General features: G+C 46.8%; 1 protein-coding gene across 1 annotated transcript in view; it reads left to right on the top strand.

Annotated features, from left to right (window-relative positions):
- The first annotated feature begins 769 nt into the window (after nt 1–769).
- Nucleotides 770–19,597, top strand: part of ENTPD2 (ectonucleoside triphosphate diphosphohydrolase 2) — an 82,839-nt gene continuing 64,011 nt past the window's right edge. The window contains exon 1 of the mRNA XM_088459138.1: nt 770–927. Within this exon, the coding sequence (XP_088315264.1) occupies nt 811–927 (117 nt within the window). The 5' untranslated portion in view covers nt 770–810. The remainder of the gene's footprint in view (nt 928–19,597) is intronic.

The following is a 19,597-nucleotide window of genomic DNA, read 5'->3' as shown; positions in this document are numbered from 1 at the left end:
GCCCACGGGTGGTTAAATTGGGAGGTTGAGGACCCCCATCGCTGCAGCTGTGCGGTGGTGCAGACCCCGGAGACTCTGAATGGATGCTGCGTGCATGCGCGTGGCATCCATTCATTGACGGGAGCCGGCTGGGGGAAGCCCAGCTAGTGAGGCTCCCCCCAGCCTGACGTTAGTTGGAGGCGGACACGCCTCCTAATAACGTCATGTAGGGGCGTGGCCTATGGTGATTAGACCACAACCCCATTTTCAGTCGCGCACGGCTTCGCCGTGCACGGACATAGGGTGCTCTTGAGGGGGCCGGCACAGGGTGCTCCGACCCCTGGAGCCGGCCCTGGACTCTTGACTATATGTTCTATTCATTTTGCAACTTATTTGATAAATAAAAGTCAGTTTTTATGTAAAACACAAAAATGTCTGGGTGACCCCAACTTTTGAACGGTAGTGTATGTATACACGGATAAATAGACCTAGTCAAACCTAGATCTATAGGAAGCCAGCTACAGATGCATCATTTTGGCTTTCTGTATTATATCTGTGCATTACAGTCTTGATTTACCTATATGATAATAGTATGTTGGAATGTTCCTATTGTGTATAAGATGAGGCACTAGTGCAGTTACAGAGGGTGAAAGTTATCAGTGTAAACCCGGCTATCCTGACACCCCCCTACTTCCAGCCCTTCCACCTAATAATGCACCTTCCCGACCAATTGCTGCAGAGTCCCGGCCTGGCCGCCTCCTCCCCCCTCCCTGCCCCGGGTAAGAGCTGCTGCTGGGACCGGCACAAGTCTTACAGCTGTTAGCAGCAGAGATGGCCAAGAAGCTCCTCGCCGTGGTCTTACCCATCCTCCTCTGCCTGATCGGGGTGGTCGGGATACTGCTGCTGTCCCTGTCTGCTAAGGAGGTGCAGGAGCCTCCAGGGTTCAAGGTGAGTGTGCACTGAGCAGCCCTGGGGTATTGCACGGGAGGGAACCAGACTCACCACTGTATGCAATGTGTTATATACAAGTGCCTTCTGCAGAGATGGCTGTATATTATTCATTATTATTATTATTATCATCGTCATCTGTGGTGCTGATCTCTCAGGCAGAGCGCATGAGTTTATATTGACACACAAATATAGTATGTACATAAAGCACATTGCTGTATGCACATCATACTAAAGATTGTACAGCCTCCTGTTCCAGCTGCTGGGGAACTGTAAGTCCCAGCAAGTTCTGCTAAGTCATGCAATTTGTTGGATGCCTTGCAAGGAGTCACTAAGTGTGTGGTTTTTTTTTTTTGTTCTCTGTAAGACATGCTGGGTTTATTAGTTCCACCAGAGCTACTAATTGACTATCAATGCGATGTGCAGGGTTGGGTACAGCTGGTAAATGATCTAATGGACGGATGGGGAGGCAGAGATCATCCAATTATAATTCCTATGGAAAATTAATCTGTGCTCTCCCCTCCTTCTCAGCTATCTATAGAGTGTGGGCGCAAGTTGTATTATTCATTAGCTGCGTAACTTTCATCTCTACTTACTTATCTTCTATTCACTTATCTCATATATATATAGCATGGTCTATAATATTTTTGCTGTGTAATATTAAGCATGTTTGGCTGTACTTCTGGAACATCCATTAGAGATGCTGTATTGCATTGTTATTGCAGTTACTCCCAAAGTGCTGAGTACCACTATCATCAGTAAATTAATTAACATTGTAATTACAATATTACTTACTACATTACCAGGCATTGCTTAGTGTACAGTATGCAGTGCCAGCTTTACCAAGCACAGTCTTATATTTCATTTATTCTTGAGCTAGTATAAGCCTGATGTTTGCCATATTTATGCATCTTTATATTACTAGCAATATTTTGAGTTTTCTGTTACGCCAACCATATTAATTAACAGGTTAAACCCATTGTTTGGAATATTATCTGGATAGCTACATTTGATGTACCATCATTAGCTGGTAACCCCTGGCAATGGGAGTTCCACCACTGGCAGTAGGATTCCCACTAATGGCTGCCACCCCTGGTAGTGGGGGTATCCCCGTTGACTGGCCACCCCTGGCATTGGGAGTTCCATTTCTGTCAGTGGGGGAATCCCTATTTGGCTACCCCCCACCCCCCCCCCAGCAGTGGGAGTATCCCCATTGCCTGGCTGCCCCCAGCAGAGGAGATCCCCATTTGGCTGGCTGCCTCTTGCATTGGGGGTTTCCCCCATTGGCTGTCCGCCCCTGGCAGTGAGCGACCCAATATATGCAAAGTAATATCCATTCTGCTTCAGTATATATTCCCATCCTCTCTCCGGAATGGGTACACCCCCTCTCCTATTCTTGTTGTTTTCTCTCTCTTGGCTGGATTAGGAGTAATTAGAAGTCATGTATCTGGGGACCGTGCCATTGTTGTAATGTCTGTAGTTGTATATAGAACAGACAATGATATATTACATTATCACTACTGACCAGCTTCACCTCATGGAAAAGGTTGGCTCCTATAGACAATCTTCTGTTTGACTAACCTTAGGGTTGTATTGTTATAAGGATATATCAGGATGGTTTATATATTGTAGTAAGAAGTGAGGGGGACCTTGTTCCAGGTTTTCAAAGGTTACAGTCCGAGCCACCGCTCCACTTAGATGTGAGACAATGGGACAACTATTAAAGGGGATTACACTGATGCGACTCGTAAACTGTCACCTTGTGTCTCTGTTCAGTATCTGCTAGTGGATATTTTCCCTTCCGAGTAATGTTAGTTTCTATAAAGTACATTCTACTACTCTGGCAAAAGATTACACCACTTAAATAAATGTATGAGTAATTTGCTGTATAGAGCGTTGTTTGAGCACTAAGCTGGGTACAGAACCTGAACAACGGTGCGACCCATCGACTCAATTTGATGATTATATTGCATTCTCCTACATCCTACGCGATCCGTCGTACGATGACATGATATATTGTTACATGCTTCATGTAACAACACCACGTTGTCTGTGGAATCGTCTCATTGGACGTGCAGAACATGTGATGGGATGATGCAATGAACTTGTGAAACCGACGGACTGTGGGGGTACACGCTATACGATATTTGTGCAGATGGTTGATGGTACCAAGGTCATACGATATATTGTGTATTGTGTAGCCAGCTTTTAGTTAGATGAACTTTAAAGGCCGGTACCCATTAGACGATGTTTAGTGTGTACCGAGCTCCTTAGCGACTGGATCCGCTGGGGTGCCGGTATCGGCAAGTGTCCGACAGCGACGGAACGACCTAACGTACAGGTCTGATGGACGATGTCGCAGTAGACGTGTGGGAGCGCACATCATCAGCAACATAGTGGGTACACACTGGCCGATGTGTCACTCCGCTGGCATATCGCTTAGTGTGTACCCGGCATAAGGCATGAGCACTTGGCACAACCTATAGTACATAGACCCTATAGTGTGGTCACGCTCAGGGCCCGATTAAGGTTTGTGTGGGGGGGGGGGTCCCAGGGCAACTAGCTATAAAACTGGTCAATAAGATATGCTAGTGATGTTTTAAAAGTGTATTATGAGTAAAAATACTCCCAGCGCCACAGATGTAGTGCCCGCAGTTCACATTATGCCAAACAGAAACCCCAGTTCACATATAGCAGTGGCCCCAATGCTGGTGATGCAGTTATGTGTGGGGGCCTATTGGCTGACCGCCCCATCTGCTCTGTGTTTAGTCTGGCACTTGTAACACCTCTTCAAGGTTCTAAAGTTGTTGAACTATGGGCATATTTGAAGATGTATAAGTTGTGTGTGTGTGTGTATTATCTGTAACCTTCCCACGCATCACACAACAATCTGAGGTAAATAAGTACATTGTGTTTGTTATCTGTGTAAGCTGTATAATTGCCAATAGCTTCATATCTATACTGATAACTGATCAGGTATAGGCCTGTAGATAGCACAATGGGATCTCTGTGTATTGCAGTGACAATGGCTGTCGTCTTATTGAGGAATGTTGTCATTATGTAAAAACTCATTGAACGTTTCAACAAGTAGTACGGCAATTGCGTCCTTGGTTTTATAATTTTTTTATTTTTTTTTTGTGTATGTGTAATATCTCCTTTCCGGACAAACTGGTCCAGGGGACTCAATGACTTCACTAAATTTGATTGCAAATCTAACTCGTACTTGCCTACTTCTCATACAGTAGGCGAGGAGACAGCGCAATTTGGGTCGTCAAGTGGACAAGATAGAATACGTGGCTATTTGCCTCACCGTGGCAATGCCCACTTCGCGTTCGGTGAGGTGGGCGGGGCATAGGTGATGCAATTTGTATCATAGCAGCATGTCCCCGCCCACCTCCAGGGTGGTTTGTTTGGCCTCTCTCTTAAGAGTCTCGGAGAAGGAAAGGCAGCTACTGCATGCTCTGATTTCAGTGCCGTTTATGGGTCTCCTCCTCCGCGGCGCCATCTTCCCCACTTTATACGGGAAGATGGTGCATGGGCCCACCTGCAGTCTATCCCTAACCCTAACACTAAAGCTGGGTACACATGAAACGATGGCACGATGTCGCAAGCAGCGGGACCCGGCATCAGCAAGTGCACACACACTTACAGATGTCGGGAATAACATCGCAATTGTGGGGGCCATGCTGCATTCAGCAGCATGACCCTTGCTAACAATGTCACCTGGCGGACCTGCTTGCGGGAGCGCGCGTCGTCAGTGACTTAGAGGGTACACACTAGACAACGTGCCCTATATGTCGTCCGATCTGGCATATCGTTCACTATCGGAATTGTAACCGCCGGCATTCTCACTGTCTAGAAGCTGACTACATCCCGTTCAAGTGTCTCCAGTTCTGCTTTAGGAGGTTCCTTGTGTCTGACCAGGGGTTAAAGTGGGCCGGAACAGAGCGGAACTATGGGCCTGATTCAGACCCGGTCACTAGATGCGTACACTCGCTCCCAGCGTATGCAAATTCGGAACACACCCAGCAAGGCAGGCGATCACACGGCAAGGGATAAGCGCACCCACTATGTCTTGGCGTGCGATCACTTTGTGTGTGCAGATGCCCATCAGCCTGTCTTAAGACGCCCACTTGCGCACGTTATCTCCAGGAAGTGTATACAACCATCTGTACATCAGGTACCATCGGGAGCATTCGCAGCGCTTGCGGTTGCCTTTACCCTACCGCAAGCACTGCGAGCATTTCAGTGTAAAATCCAGCTAGGTGATGTGTACTATGACTCTGCCTGTTAATTATGCACGCCTCTGAAACGGCATTGAAAAACTCTGGCACGCCTGCATTCGCACCTCCACTCCACTGTTACTACTGGCCTGCCCCTGTTACCACCCACAAACGGCCTCTCCTGTCACTCATTCCACTGGCCTCTCTTTGGTGGGCGAGCGAGCGCTTCCCGTTCGCTCGGACTAGTTTGCGCACTGCGATGCATGCGCACATTAGCAAACATCGCCAGCAACGAGCGATCGCTTGCTAGCAACCGGGTCTGAATCAGGCCCTGTGTTCCGGCACAACTGTTTGGAGACGGAACCAGTTCTGCCTCCTCCGACCCACCTCAGCCCAGCGCCGCAGGGAGGCTCCATTTGCCGGATTTAGTTTCCAGCGGCCGCCCAGCTCCCTCCCCGCAGCGGTAACCGGAGGCTGGAGCTCACAGCCACTATGGGAGAGACGTCATGACGTCTCTCCCATAGTTCAGAGGAGGAGCCAGGTGGACCGGACGCAAGAGCGGGGCTTAAGGTAAGTATTTTTATTTGTTTTGGTGTAAGCGGCTTCACTATAGGGGCCATTAGTCAGGGGCATTACTTCTACAGGGGGCATTACTACAAGGTGCACCACTCCTGGGGGCACTGCTTAAGGGGCACTGCCACTCCTCTGGGCACTACATATGGGGCACTGCCACTCTGGGGCACTGCCACTCCTGGGGGCATTGTGTATAAGGGGCACTACTGTGGGCTTTGTGTATAAGGGGCACTGCTGTGTGTCATACATGAATAAGGGACACTACTATGTGGAGTAATGTGAATCAAGATTGTGCTACTGTGTGGCATAATTTTGAATTGGATATACTATTGGGCGACCACGGGCCTTTATTTGAGACCACGCCCCTTTTTTCGGTGCGCGCTGTCCCTTTGTTTAAAAGGCTGCCTAGGTGGGGAGGGGGTGAGTTCCACCACTTCTCTAGAACCACTTTAAGCACTGGGTCTGACCAGGTAATTGTACTAATAAGTGTTACAGCACATATGCTAATGTGCAAATATATCATCCGTTTTGTAGCACCGAATACAAAAGTTTGGTGTGAGAAAAATGTGTAACCTTAGAACACCCCCTGGAATATCTCCATGTATACAAAATATTCAGTAAATCCCTTGATTGAGACATGTAGGGCTGTGCCAGAGGATCATTCTAACCTAGGGTGTAATATGGAATTATTATCCTACCACCAGGGAGAAATGAATATCCATCGTCTGTTATATGACAGAATATCCATCGTCTGTTATATCGTACTATCGTTGGGAGAATAAATATTTGGGATCGCCGCCCAGAAATGGTCTTTTAAATAAAGTTATTTCAATTCCAAGTTGTTGCAGGTTGCCTGCTCCTTACTGAGGCTATCTCAGCACTGGACGCAGACTCCCGATTTTTGGGAACCTGCGTGTGTGCACATGATTCGTTCTGCGAATGCAAGCAAGTCGCCCCTTTTGAGGCATTTAAGGGGCGGTGCTGGGATGGGCACGGCTGAAACGGGGGGCGCGTCAGCCCTGTTTTCCGGTAGTCGCAGGGGCTGCGTCCACGGACACAGTTTCCTGGCCTCGCAAACTGGTCAGCCTGCGTAAGCTGAGGCTTGCTCAGCTAGCCGGCGCCGGCCACCATCGCTACCGATGTTTATCCCAGCCTGCGACCTCAGTGCTGGGATCGCAAATGCAGCAGGGGGTGTCAGACATTGCGTATGTGCAAGGATGGTATTGCAAAACCGCTTGCAATTCTGTCCAGTACTAAATCACCCCTTTTATCTTTCCTGGGGCGGATGCAATTTATCCTTAAGGGAACCATCTCTAGTTCAATTCACCCCCCCCCCCCACCCAATGTTTAGAAATAGAAGTCTTTCCTGTGATCAGGCTACAGGATATACTTATGAAAAACCCTATAGCCATTTTTTCCGAATGATACAAACTTTGACAGTACCCGATACCTAAACGGGCATATTACCAGCAATGGCGGCAAGGCTTCCAGTGGTAATTGTGCAATACATGTCCTGTTAGCATTATAGGATGGTTTTTAGATTCCAAAATGAAATTAAAATCTCTCTGGTTTTTCACAACTATGGGTGGGTCAGGGTCCTGCGCATCTCAGCAACATTTCCACTTGCGGCTCAGTGGGGGCAACTTGGCGGCAGTGGGGTAATTAGCACGTAGGATCCATCTTCTGTGGGCATGTAGATGAAACTGCGGGCTATTCGCTATTCAAAGTTGAGTGTAGGGAGAGATCCGTTTGATTTCAGCCAGATCTCCTGCGCCAAAGGTCGGTCAGGCGCAAGTCCGCATTCATAGTGATAACTCGCACTTTCACAAGTGGTGGGTGGGGGGCGGTCACATAGATGCGGCTGACTATGAATACTGGCAGATAATCGGATTTATATGTGACCGCTTTGCGTGCAACTCGGGGTCTTTGCGTCTTGACTTATAATTACGTAACGCCGTGCTGCACAAATATTCCATATATACACTGGTTCTAGATGCTATCAACAAGGCAGGGGGCCGCGTGGGCAGAATTAATCAGGATAAGTGATAGTCTGTGAATACTGACCTCTCGCAGTGTATAGTGCAGCATACTAACTGGTATATTGTATTGGGATTCCTTATAGAAGAAAGAGCTGCCTTTAAACTGTATACTACTGAGTCCTATTATCATTCGGTGTCCCTGGGATCCTTCCTTCCCCCGCATGCCGGCTGGGGATCTGCAGATCATTCACCATTAACAAAAGCAGTAAATAGATGCTGGGTGGTGTATTCACAATATGACCGTTCAACAATTGGAACTCAGATCAGCAGTGCTCAGCGTCCAGGCTATATAATGCATACCCTCCAACTATACCTATTTAGCCGGTACAGTACCATTTTTTAAAGGTCTGTATCGGCAACAGGGGCTGTACCGTTTTCTACTGGTGGGGTACAATCTTCTTAATTCTTTAGCGGCACTGCTGGGACACAGGACTCCCGCAGCGCTGCCGAGTGACAGGCGGCGCCGCTCCGCCCTCCGCCTGGTGGTCTGTAGTGCAGTCAGCACTGACCCTGACGTAATCACGCCAGCACCGGTGATCAGAAGTCAGAGCCCAGCCAGTACCAGCTGCCTCCAGCCCCCATGTACAGCCCAGTGGACACGCCCCTTTATATGTAAACACGCCCCCTTTTGGGACGTGGCCACGCCCCTGTACCGGGTTTTCTTTATAAAATGTTGGAGGATATGTATAATGGTGGGTGTACACACTATACAGATATATCTGCAGATGATGGCTGTTTGTACACACTGAACAACCATCATCTGTGCTTGCCCGCAGGTCCCGGTGACCAGGGCCGTGTTCCTGTCCCCCTCCTCGTGACTACTTCTGTATGTGTACGGGCGGTCTGCCGCCCGTACACACCTGCCGATGGACAGATATGTCTGTAGACATATCTGTCCATCGGCTGTGCAATGCGATATGTTGGTGATCACCGACATATCGCGGGTACACGCTCCCCGATGGGCAGCAGATACATTGGCTGATCAATTGATCGGCCAATGTATCTGTCAGTGTGTACCCAGCTTAAGAGTGTAAATTAGTGTCTTTTAAGGTTTTATCTTCTTTACAAGTACCCCCTTTCCTCGCTAAGCACCAGAGTTGTACGCAAGTCATTGTTAATTGCTCCTGCGTTGCGTGTGTGGAACTAAATACGTATATTTGTGTGTATGCAGTTTTTTTTTTCTCTCATCTTTGTAAAAGGGGTTACAATCAAAATGCCAAAGGCCGGGAAGCCGTCTGACTAAATCCCGCTGTCTAAATACCGACGTGGGACTACAGACAGGTGTCGAAATCCCGACACCCGTCTATATCCTGACGCCGGATTCTAGGCAGACTGCTTCATGAACGAAGGTAAGCCGGGCAGTGTTAGATCTTAGCTGCGGGGGGTGGGGTGGGGGTGGGGGTGGGAGGGTTAGGTTTAGGGAATCGCATAATTAGGCCCCGCCTCCTCACATATCCGCCGATTGCAGGTAAGTCTCTAAGTCTCTCCGTATCGTGCCCACTTCTCTAGGGCAGGATGCGGTAGAAGTGGGGCTGAGGGTGGTGGATTATCCGAAAAATTGGGAGCTTCCCACAACTTCCGGGAGAGTAGGCGAGTATGGACTTTAACAACACCTACAAACCACAGGTTATTCAGGCCTGCTCTAACGTGACTTCCAATGGATTTTTCAGCACCCGATGACCCCACACGCGATGGTACTGGACATTGACTGGCTCCAGTTATGGCCAGCACTGTAATCCAGACAGATTTTAATAGGTGTCGCACATCAATGATGGATGAAGGAAACACGTGCACACAGGCAGATTTAAAGTCTGTGGGCTCTATGTACTAAGCCTTGGAGAGAGATAAAGTACCAACCATGCAGCTCCTGTCATTTTTTTTCAAACAAAGGCCCCCATTTATCAACTATGCATAACCCCTTTAGCACTCTCTAAAGGGGTTATGCCAGATTTCTGGATTTAACAAACCGATTATCTAAGATTACCGCTGTTTGTCAAGCATCGCTTGTGGGCCCTATTGCCTGCAATGGAGACCATTTTGAGTTTGCATCGCAGGGAATCGACTTGTCCGGCGGTTGGAATCCCGACAGCGGCTGCCCAACATGGGTAAAAATCCTGATCGTCCCCAGGTAAGTACTCACTAACCTAATTCCCTCCCCTAACCCTAACCCTCATTAGGGGTGCCTAACCCTAGCCTTCCCCCCCAGTGCCTAACCCTAATCCCCCCTGTAAGTGCCTAAACCTAGCCCCCCCTTCCCCTCCGCCTAAACCTAAGTCCCCCGGGTGGCTCCCTAACCCTAAGTCCCCCTATCCTAACACTAACCTCCAGGGTGGGTGCCTAACCCTCAGTCCTCTCCGGGAGCCCTAAACCTAACCCCCCCCCCCTGCGCGACTATCCGCGCTCGCCGCCCGGCATCACTTCGATCGGGATGCCGGGCTCCCGGCGTCGGTAAAATGACAGGCGTCTAGATTTAGACATCTGTCATTGAACCCACGCCGGGATAAAGCAGTCGGGAAGCCGCATTAAGGGCCTGATTCAGAGCCAGACGCAATTAGCGCTCGCTCGTCCAGAAAATAGGGGTGGCTATTCAAATGAACCGTTTGCTGTTTGCGGTCTGTTCACGCCTCTAGGTCTGAACGAGCGAACAAAACTTGCGGTCGTTTTTTGGGAAGCTACGCCCCCTGGCCACTCGCATCCTACGTCATGTCCGCTATTTATTAGATTAATCGAGTACATCGACCAGGGTATGAACTGCTCGCTATTCTTGTGGTTGGTTTTTGCTACCACAATTTTGCGAGCAGTTCTGGCTATAAAATAACCCAGTGACGTGGTCAATGACGCTGCTGTTTTAATTATGCACACCCATAAAACGCCCGTTTTGACCTTTAAGCACGCCTGCGATTCGATCTCCACTCCCCGTTTTCAAGCACCTTCCCCTGTTACCACCTACATACGCCTCTTTCTGTCACTCAAATTATCAGGCATTCGCTATTTTGCGAGCACATGAATTTCGACCGCACTGACTGGTTTGCGCATGCGTATAACGATCCGTACGCATGCGCAGTTGGGCAAACATCGCTCGGAGCGAACGAGCGGCCGCTTACGAGCGGCTCTGAATCAGGCCCCAAGTCTGCCGGCTTCCCCACTGCATACCTATCCCGGTGATCCTAAATGAAAAATGTCACTGATGTTTAATATCGTTGATAAATAGGGGCCACAGCCTATAAAGTGACAGGAGCTGATTTGTTGGTCCAAGGCTTTAGTACATAGACCTCTGTATGGTGTAAACCTGCCAAATTGTCTGACAGAATTATCAGAGCTGTGACCGTGGAGGCCAGTCAGGAACCCATAGACATATGGTCGACTTGGAAAATGTCGACATTCCCAAATATTCTCATGGTCAGTATGTCGACCTTTAACATCGACACCAGAATGTCCACAATACATTTTTATTTTTTAGGCTAAAATAATACTGTATATTTTATGGGCAAATCCTCAAAAAAGCTTCACTCCCTGCCGTACACTGACTCACCCCTGTGCTCAGGCACATGATGATACAGCGGGAGAAGAAGTGCAGGGGCGAGTGAGTGTCCAGCAGAGAGTGAGGGTTTTTTTTTTTTTTTTTTTAGAGAACTGCAATCTGAGAGACATGTGAAGATGAGGCATTGCAGTTCTGTGAGGTCGCAGGCGGGTGGGATCCTGATAGAGACATTTTCTCTCTCTATCTGCATTGTCACATGGTGGCGAAAATTCCAGTCAGTATTACACTAATGTTTGGTTTTTTTTTCTTGTTTATGGGCAGCACAGACCGTGTAATGGTTAGCATTACTGCCTCACAGCACTGAGGTCGTGGGTTCGATTCCCATCTTGGCTCTAACTGTGTGGAGTTTGTATATTCTCCCTGTGCTTTCCTGGGTTTCCCCCGGGTGCTCCTGTTTCTTCACACACTCCAAAAATATACTGGTAGGCTAATTGGCTCCCAGTAAAATTAACCCTAGTGTGTCTGAGCATGTGGTAGGGGAATATAGAGTGTAAGCTAAACTAGGGCAGGGACTGATGTGAATGGCCAAATATCTCTGTAAAGCGCAGCGGAATATGCGTGCGCTATATAAATAACTGGTAATAAATAATAATATTAATTCAGATCGGCACGCAATGGCGATATTTATGCAGTATCTGCATTCGATATTTTTGGTTTTGTGCGTCAGCGGCAGATGTGAGACACTGTCAGTGGGCGTCTCTAGGCACTGGGCAGCGGATGAGCCATTAGCATATTTTTGCAATTGCGACCGTGAGAGATCACAGCTGCAATGGCCTTTGCATGCAGATCTTAATCAGGCCCTACATTGCCATTGGTAGAATATTTGATACAATGTAAAAAAATACTGTGTGGAAATTGAACTATCTCTAGCAATAAGAAACTTGTGTTTGGAACTGTTCTTAGGGCAAGTTCTGTCTATCCTCCTTTTTTTTATTATTATTATTATTATTATTATTCTAGATATGTATATATTTTTTTTATCTGGTTTTAGACTAAAATAAGCAAAAAAAACATGAACGTTGCATTTTCATACCACACCCGTTGGGTTACAGATGAAAATATTCACACCATGAACTTTATGAAGTAATACAAGAGTTAGCCAGAAGGGCGGCAGCAGCTGCTAGTGGAGACGATGGAATCTCTGAGGATCTCCATGCTTGCATCCAGATGGTTAAATCAAATCGTCATAGGTACTAGTTAAGTCACCTGAGCTCAGGTATGGATATTCTTGAAACGTGGACTGTCATGGTGGGGTTTTGTGAACCTCTGTCCTATACCCTTATGTTATGAAGCCCCAATAACAAAGAATGGGACTGAAATTACTGAAAAATGTAAGAAAAACCCGCACTATGGCACTGAAAATAAATAAATGAGGGATAATCCCATAGCTATCCCTGTAGATTTCAATATATTTATTAAACTATAGATGCTATGTAGGTGCCACCCACTGATTCAAGGTTATTTATATATATATATATATATATATATATATATATACACAGTCAGGTCCATAAATATTGGGACATTGACAGAATTTTCATATTTTGTCCTCTATTCACCACCACAATGGCTTTGAAAGGAAACAAACAAGATGTGCTTTAACTGCAGACTTTCAGATTTAATTTGAGGGTAATTACATCCAAATCAGGTGAACGGTGTAGGAATTGCAACGGTTTCTATATGTGCCTCACACTTTTTAAGGGGCCAAAAGTAATGGGACAAACTACACAATCCTAAATCTAACTTTCACTTTTTAATACTCTGTTGCAAATCCTTTGCAGGCAATTACAGCCTGAAGTCTGGAACGCATAGACATCACCAGACGCTGGGTTTCATCCCTGGTGATGCTCTGCCAGGCCTCTACTGCAAATGTCTTCAGTTCCTGCTTGTTCTTGGGGCATTTTCCCTTCAGTTTTGTCTTCATCAAGTGAAATGCATGCTCAATCGGATTCAGGTCAGGGGATTGACTTGGTCATTGCATAACATTCCACTTTTTAGCCTTAAAAAACTCCTTGGTTGCTTATGCAGTATGCTTCGGGTCATTGTCCATCTGCACTGTGAAGCGCCGTCCAATGAGTTCTGAAGTATTTGACTGAATATGAGCATATAATATTGCCCAAAACACTGCAGAATTCATTCTGCTGCATTTGTCAGCAGTCACATCATCAATAAATACAAGGGAACCAGTTCCATTGGCAGCCATACATGCCCATGCCATGACACTACCACCACCATGCTTCACTGATGAGGTGGTATGTTTTGGATCATGAGCAGTTCCTTTCCTTCTCTTCTCTTCCCATCACTCTGGTCCAAGTTGATCTTTGTCTCATCTGTCCATAGGATGTTGTTCCAGAACTGTAATGGCTTTTTTAGATGTTGTTTGGCAAACTCTAATCTGGTCTTCCTGTTTTTGTGGCTCACCAATGGTTTGCATCTTGTGGTGAACCCTCTATATTCACTCTTGTGAATTTTTCTCTTGATTGTTGACTTTGACACATATACATCTACCTCCTGGAAAGTGTTCTTGATTTGGCCAACTGTTGTGAAGGGGTTTTTCTTCACCAGGGAAATAATTCTTTTGTCATCCACCACAGTTGTTTTCCATGGTCTTCCGGGTCTTTTGTTGTTGCTGAGCTCTCCGGTGCGTTCTTTCTTTTTAAGAATGTTCCAAACAGTTGATTTGGCCACACCTAATGTTTTTGCTATCTCTCTGATGGGTTTGTTTTGATTTTTCAGCCTAATGATGGCTTCACTGATAGTGACAGCTCTTTGGATCTCATATTGAGAGTTGACAGCAACTGATTCCAAATGCAAATGTCACACCTAGAATCAACTCCAGACCTTTTACCTGCTTAATTGATAATGAAATAACGAGGGAATAGCCCACACCTGTCCATGAAATAGCTTTTGAGTTGATAGTCCCATTACTTTTGGTCCCTTAAAAAGTGGGAGGCACATATAGAAACTGTTGTAATTACTACACCGTTCACCCGATTTGGATGTAATTACCCTCAAATAAAATCTGAAAGTCTGCAGTTAAAGCACATCTTGTTTGTTTCATTTCAAAACTATTGTGGTGGTGAATAGAGGCCAAAATCTGGGGGGGGGGGGGGGAGGGGAGGGGGGAGAGGGGGAGAGGGGAGAGGGAGAGGGAGAGGTGCAAATTTATTCTCTCTTAGCCTTGATAAAACTGTTTAAGCGAAATGCGCATTGGAGTTTGCCGTGTGCTCGTCTTGTGATGTGATAAATGTGATCTGTATATATGTTGTTGGTGTTAAGATTGAGGAAGTACCATCCGCTTCTACTAAACTAACAAGATCTGCTGCATTAGCAATCAGTACCTTTAACATGAGACCACGAGGATATTAGAGAAATAGTGCAGACAGCACCTTAGTAATGCCGATCCCGGCATCAGAGGTGCGCTGCGCGAGGATTGCTTGATATCTATATATTAGATGAATGTGGCTCTATCTAAAGGTGCCCACACACATAGCGATGTGCTCACGATCCGACATCGTGTATGATTTCCAAATCTGCCCTACAGCACGGCAGATCTGAAGATGCGATGTGCGACCTGCGGTGATGCGCATCGCATCGTGATCGTGAGTTGGGACTCACGATTTACTCAAGATTTGGGCATATTTTGCACGATTTGTTGTCACAATTCGTCGAAATTGGCCAAATTAATATCGCTATGTGTGTGTGCAGCTTTAAGTGTATGGATTTTGCTGCAATGATATTGCTGTTTGTGTGGAGCATAGTGCAATAGAAGCAAAGTATTGCTGATTGTATGAAATAGATATCACCGAGGGTCTAAGCAACACCGAGGTAACTGTTGGAAAGACAGAGGACCTCATTCAGAGTCGGTCGAAGCGGCCGCACGGTCGTACGCCACCGATGTTCGCTATACTGCGCATGCATAAAGTTCGCAATGCGCGTGCGCAAACTAGCCGCTACGATCAGAAATTTCTCTCCCCTTGAACACAGCCAGGTCGGTAGTTTGAGTGACAGAATGAGGCGTTTGTGGGTGGTAACAGGGGAAGGTGCTTGAAAACGGGGGAGTGGAGATCCGAACGCAGGCGTGCCTAATTATGCGAACGGCGTTTTATGGGAGTGCATACGGATTATGGGAGTGCATAATTAACTAAGTAGCGTCATGGCACATGTGACATGGGAGGTTTTTACACTGACATGATCATAGAGCTTAAGAGAGGGTATGGTCAACCTTAAGCTCTACGACCAGTTTCGATGGTTGCCGATGGTCTCGATTAATCCTTATATGCCCGGAGATGACGTGCAATGCGTACGAGAAGGGGGCGTATTTTTTTTGTCTTCCGACCGCTTCCTCCCCTTGGTCGGCCAGCTACCGATCGGAACTTAGGGACGCAACTTGCGAGGGAATCATTTGCATATCCGGCCCCTTTTCCCGTACGACCGTGCGGCCGCTTCGACCGACTCTGAATGAGGTCCAGAGGAAATGCCATCCGTTACAAATGATCAAATTAATAACCAGATCGGTTTCATTAGCGAATAGTAATTTAAGCACAAAAGACCGCGTTCATATTAGTGGAATAGTGCAGGGGGCACTTTAGTGATGCCGATCCGGGTATCAGGGACGTGCCGCATGAGTACTGTCTGATATAGATATAGTAAATATATGTGGCTCTGTTTTAGGTCCATTGATTTTGCTACTATGACTCACATTCCAGCGTGCATGAAGCAAAGTATAATAATGGCAAAGTATTGTTGAATTCAGAAAACAGACATCGCAGAGGGTCTGAGTGTTACTGATGTAATAATCACCTCTAGCATCCTATGTATAATAAGGCAGAATGATGGTAATAATAAACAACTGTATATGACTTTACGCTGATTTATAAAACACAGCCATAATATCTATTACATCATATGGAGATTGAAACCTAGCTGTTTTCAAGATTGTCTTACTAACTTACAAAGCCCTACATGACCATGGCCCAGGGTACCTGATGCAGCTTCTGACTCTTTACTCGATTACTGCGATCCATTGATGAAGGACTATTAACAGTACCTAGATTCTCCCGGAATTCGTCTGGGGGTTGAGCTTTCAGTTTTGTGGCTCCAACCTTATGGAACTCAGGGCCTGATTCAGAGCCGGACGCTATTTGCGGACGGTCATTCCAAAAAAGGGGCCGGCTATTTAAATTGAGCGCTCGCTCTTTGCGGTTTGTTGACGCCTCTATGTCTGAGCGAGCAAACGAAAAATGCGCTCGCTATTTTGTAAAGATGCCCCTTTGCCGTTCGCATCACACGTCATCTCCGGTATTTATTAGATTAATTGGGTACATCGAAAGGCGTCTGAACTGCTCGCAGTGCTTGTGGTAGGATTTTCTTACCGCTATCACTGCGAGCAGTTCAGGCTAAAAGACAACCAAGTGACGTGGTCGATGACGTTCCTGTACTAATTATGCACTCCCATCAAACGCCCTTTTGACCGTTAGGCACGCCTGCGTTCGGATCTCCACTCCCCCGTTTTCAAGAACCTTCCCCTGTTACCACCCACAAACGGTACATTCTGTCAATCAAATTAGCAGCCCTTCGCCGTTTTGCGAGAGCGCACGATTTCCATCGCTCCAGGTCTCGCACCAAAGGGGGCGTGCTGTCGATGTTGATTGATAGCACGCCCCCTTTGGTGGGCGTGCCGGGGGCGTGGCTGCCAGACGGGGGCGTTCCCATGGGAACGCCTACTGGCTGGGTCCGGCCCCACTGACATCACTAGTGATGTCAGTGGGAGTGATTTTGGCTCTGATAGAGCCAAAATCACTCAAGGGCTTGCGGTCACCAAGAACCTACCGCAGGGTCTCGTCGCAAGCCCGATGGTCGCGATGGTCTTGACCATCGCGACCATCATCATGGACGCTCGCATAAGCTGTGGGTGGTAACCCACAGCTATGCGAGCGTCCAAGAGGCCGCTCCAAGTTTAGATAGGAGGGCCCTGATTCAGAGCGAGCGTCCGGCTCTGAATCAGGCCCGCAGACTCAAGACTTACCTCTTCACCCAAGCATTTCACTAATGTCCCTTGTTTAAGCTTATTTTGTATTTTGTACTGTAAATGTAAAGCACTTTGAGTCCTTTAGGAGAAAAGCGCTATATAAATAAAATTATTATTATTATGGAATTAATAGACAATTGGGAGTAGATCTCCGAATAAACAGCAGCTCTGATTTAGTGCATAAATAAATTTGGTAATTTTATCCAATAATACCAGCTGGGACACTGGAACAGAGGGCCTGATTCAGAGCCGCTCGTAAGCGGCCACTCGCCCCGAGCGATGTTCGCACATCTGCGCATGCGTCGTAATGCGCATGCGCCAACCAGTCATTGCGGTCGGAAATCGTGCGCTCGCAAAACAGCGAGGTCCTGCTAATTTGAGTGACAGAATGAGGCGTTTGTGGGTGGTAACAGGGGAAGGTGCTTGAAAACGGGGAGTGGAGATCCGAACGCAGTTGTGCCACATGGTCAAAGCGGGCGTTTAATGGGTGTGCATAATTAACAAAGCAGCGTCATCGGCCACGTCACTTGGTTGTCTTTTAGCCTGAACTGCTCGCAGTGATTGCGGGAAGTAAAACCTACCACAAGCACTGCGAGCAGTTCAGACGCCTTTCGATGTACTCGATTAATCTAATAAATAGCGGAGATGACGTGTGATGCGAACGGCCAGGGGGCGTCTTTACAAAATAGCGAGCGCACGCTCAGACATAGAGGCGTCAACAGACCGCAAAGAGCGAGCGCTCAATTTAAATAGCCAGCCCCTTTTTCTGAACGACCGTTCGCAAATAGCGTCCGGCTCTGAATCAGGCCCGGAGTCACTAATATTTAGAACTATTATTCAGTTCACACAAACAACAACATACACAAAATAATACTATACCTCCACAAATAAAGACAGTACACGGCCTTGTTTTTAAATGTACTTTACTTTTTTCACAAACCTCTTGTTTTTTCATCTCTCTATGGGCCTGATTCAGAGCCGGACGCAATTAGCACTCGCTCGTCCTGAAAATAGGGGTGGCTGTTCAAATGAACCGTTCGCTGTTTGCGGTCTGTTCACACCTCTAGGTCTGAACGAGCGTACAAAACTTGCGGTCGTTTTTTGAGAAACTACGCCCCCTGGCCGCTCGCATCCTACGTCATGTCCGCTATTTATTAGATTAATAGAGTACATCGAAACAGGGTATGAACTGCTCGCTATTCTTGTGGTCGGTTTTTGCTACCACAACTTTGCGAGCAGTTCTGGCTATAAAATAACCCAGTGACGTGGTCAATGACGCTGCTGTTTTAATTATGCACACCCATAAAACGCCCGTTTTGACCTTTAAGCACGCCTGCGTTCTGATTTCCACTCCCCGTTTTCAAGCACCTTCCCCTGTTATCACCCACATACGCCTCATTCTGTCACTCAAATTGTCAGGCATTCGCTATTTTGCGAGCACATGAATTTCGACCGCACTGACTGGTTTGCGCATGCGTATAACGATCCGTACGCATGCGCAGTTGGCCAAACATCGCTCGGAGCGAACGAGCTGCCGCTTACGAGTGGTTCTGAATCAGGCCCTATATTTCTATATTACCTCTTTTTTATATTTTGCTTTATAGGGTCCTATTTTAGGGCATATTGTTAATGATGTAAAAGCATCGAATGGAAGTCAGCAATAAATAGTATTGGTATATTGTAAGGAGGTGCGAGTAATGAGCAATAAATAGCACTAATATTTACAATTAAAAATAGCCCGAACAATTTTAAAGTATATTCAATAAAGATAAAGTATTTTAATCCTCTAGGAGGGATTGAGTGCACCCGCACCAATAATTGATTCCTTTTTTCTTTATATATAAAAGAATGGGACTGACTCTGGGTGAAAGGCAATGCGCACGGATCTTGCAGATTTCAGCATATTGTGCGTGCGCCAAAGAGAGAATTCTGCGCTTTCAGATACCCGCACTTGGACAGAGATGGCTCGTACTTATGGATGTAAAAACAGTGGTCGGGATAGGCTTCCGCAGATTTTTAGTGTACAAAAAGGCGGGGTCTCGCATTAGGATAAACTAGCAAGCAGGCTGCTGCAGCCGTACGAAGGGCGGCTACAGATGCGCCTGAATTAGGCGTATCTGAGAATTGACTGCAGTTGGTGCATTAATTAATGAGCCCCATAAAAATAGTCTTCAATGGAAAGCAAATAACTCTATTATTGTTTTTCAAAAATGTATATAATTTTAGCGGTGGCTCTTTCCCTTTAAGGGACCATCATAACGGA

Source organism: Taudactylus pleione, unplaced genomic scaffold (genome assembly GCF_031769625.1).
Source record: "Taudactylus pleione unplaced genomic scaffold, aTauple2 ptg000897l, whole genome shotgun sequence".
Taxonomy (NCBI): Eukaryota; Metazoa; Chordata; class Amphibia; order Anura; family Myobatrachidae; genus Taudactylus; species Taudactylus pleione.
This window is presented reverse-complemented; position numbering and strand designations above follow the sequence as displayed.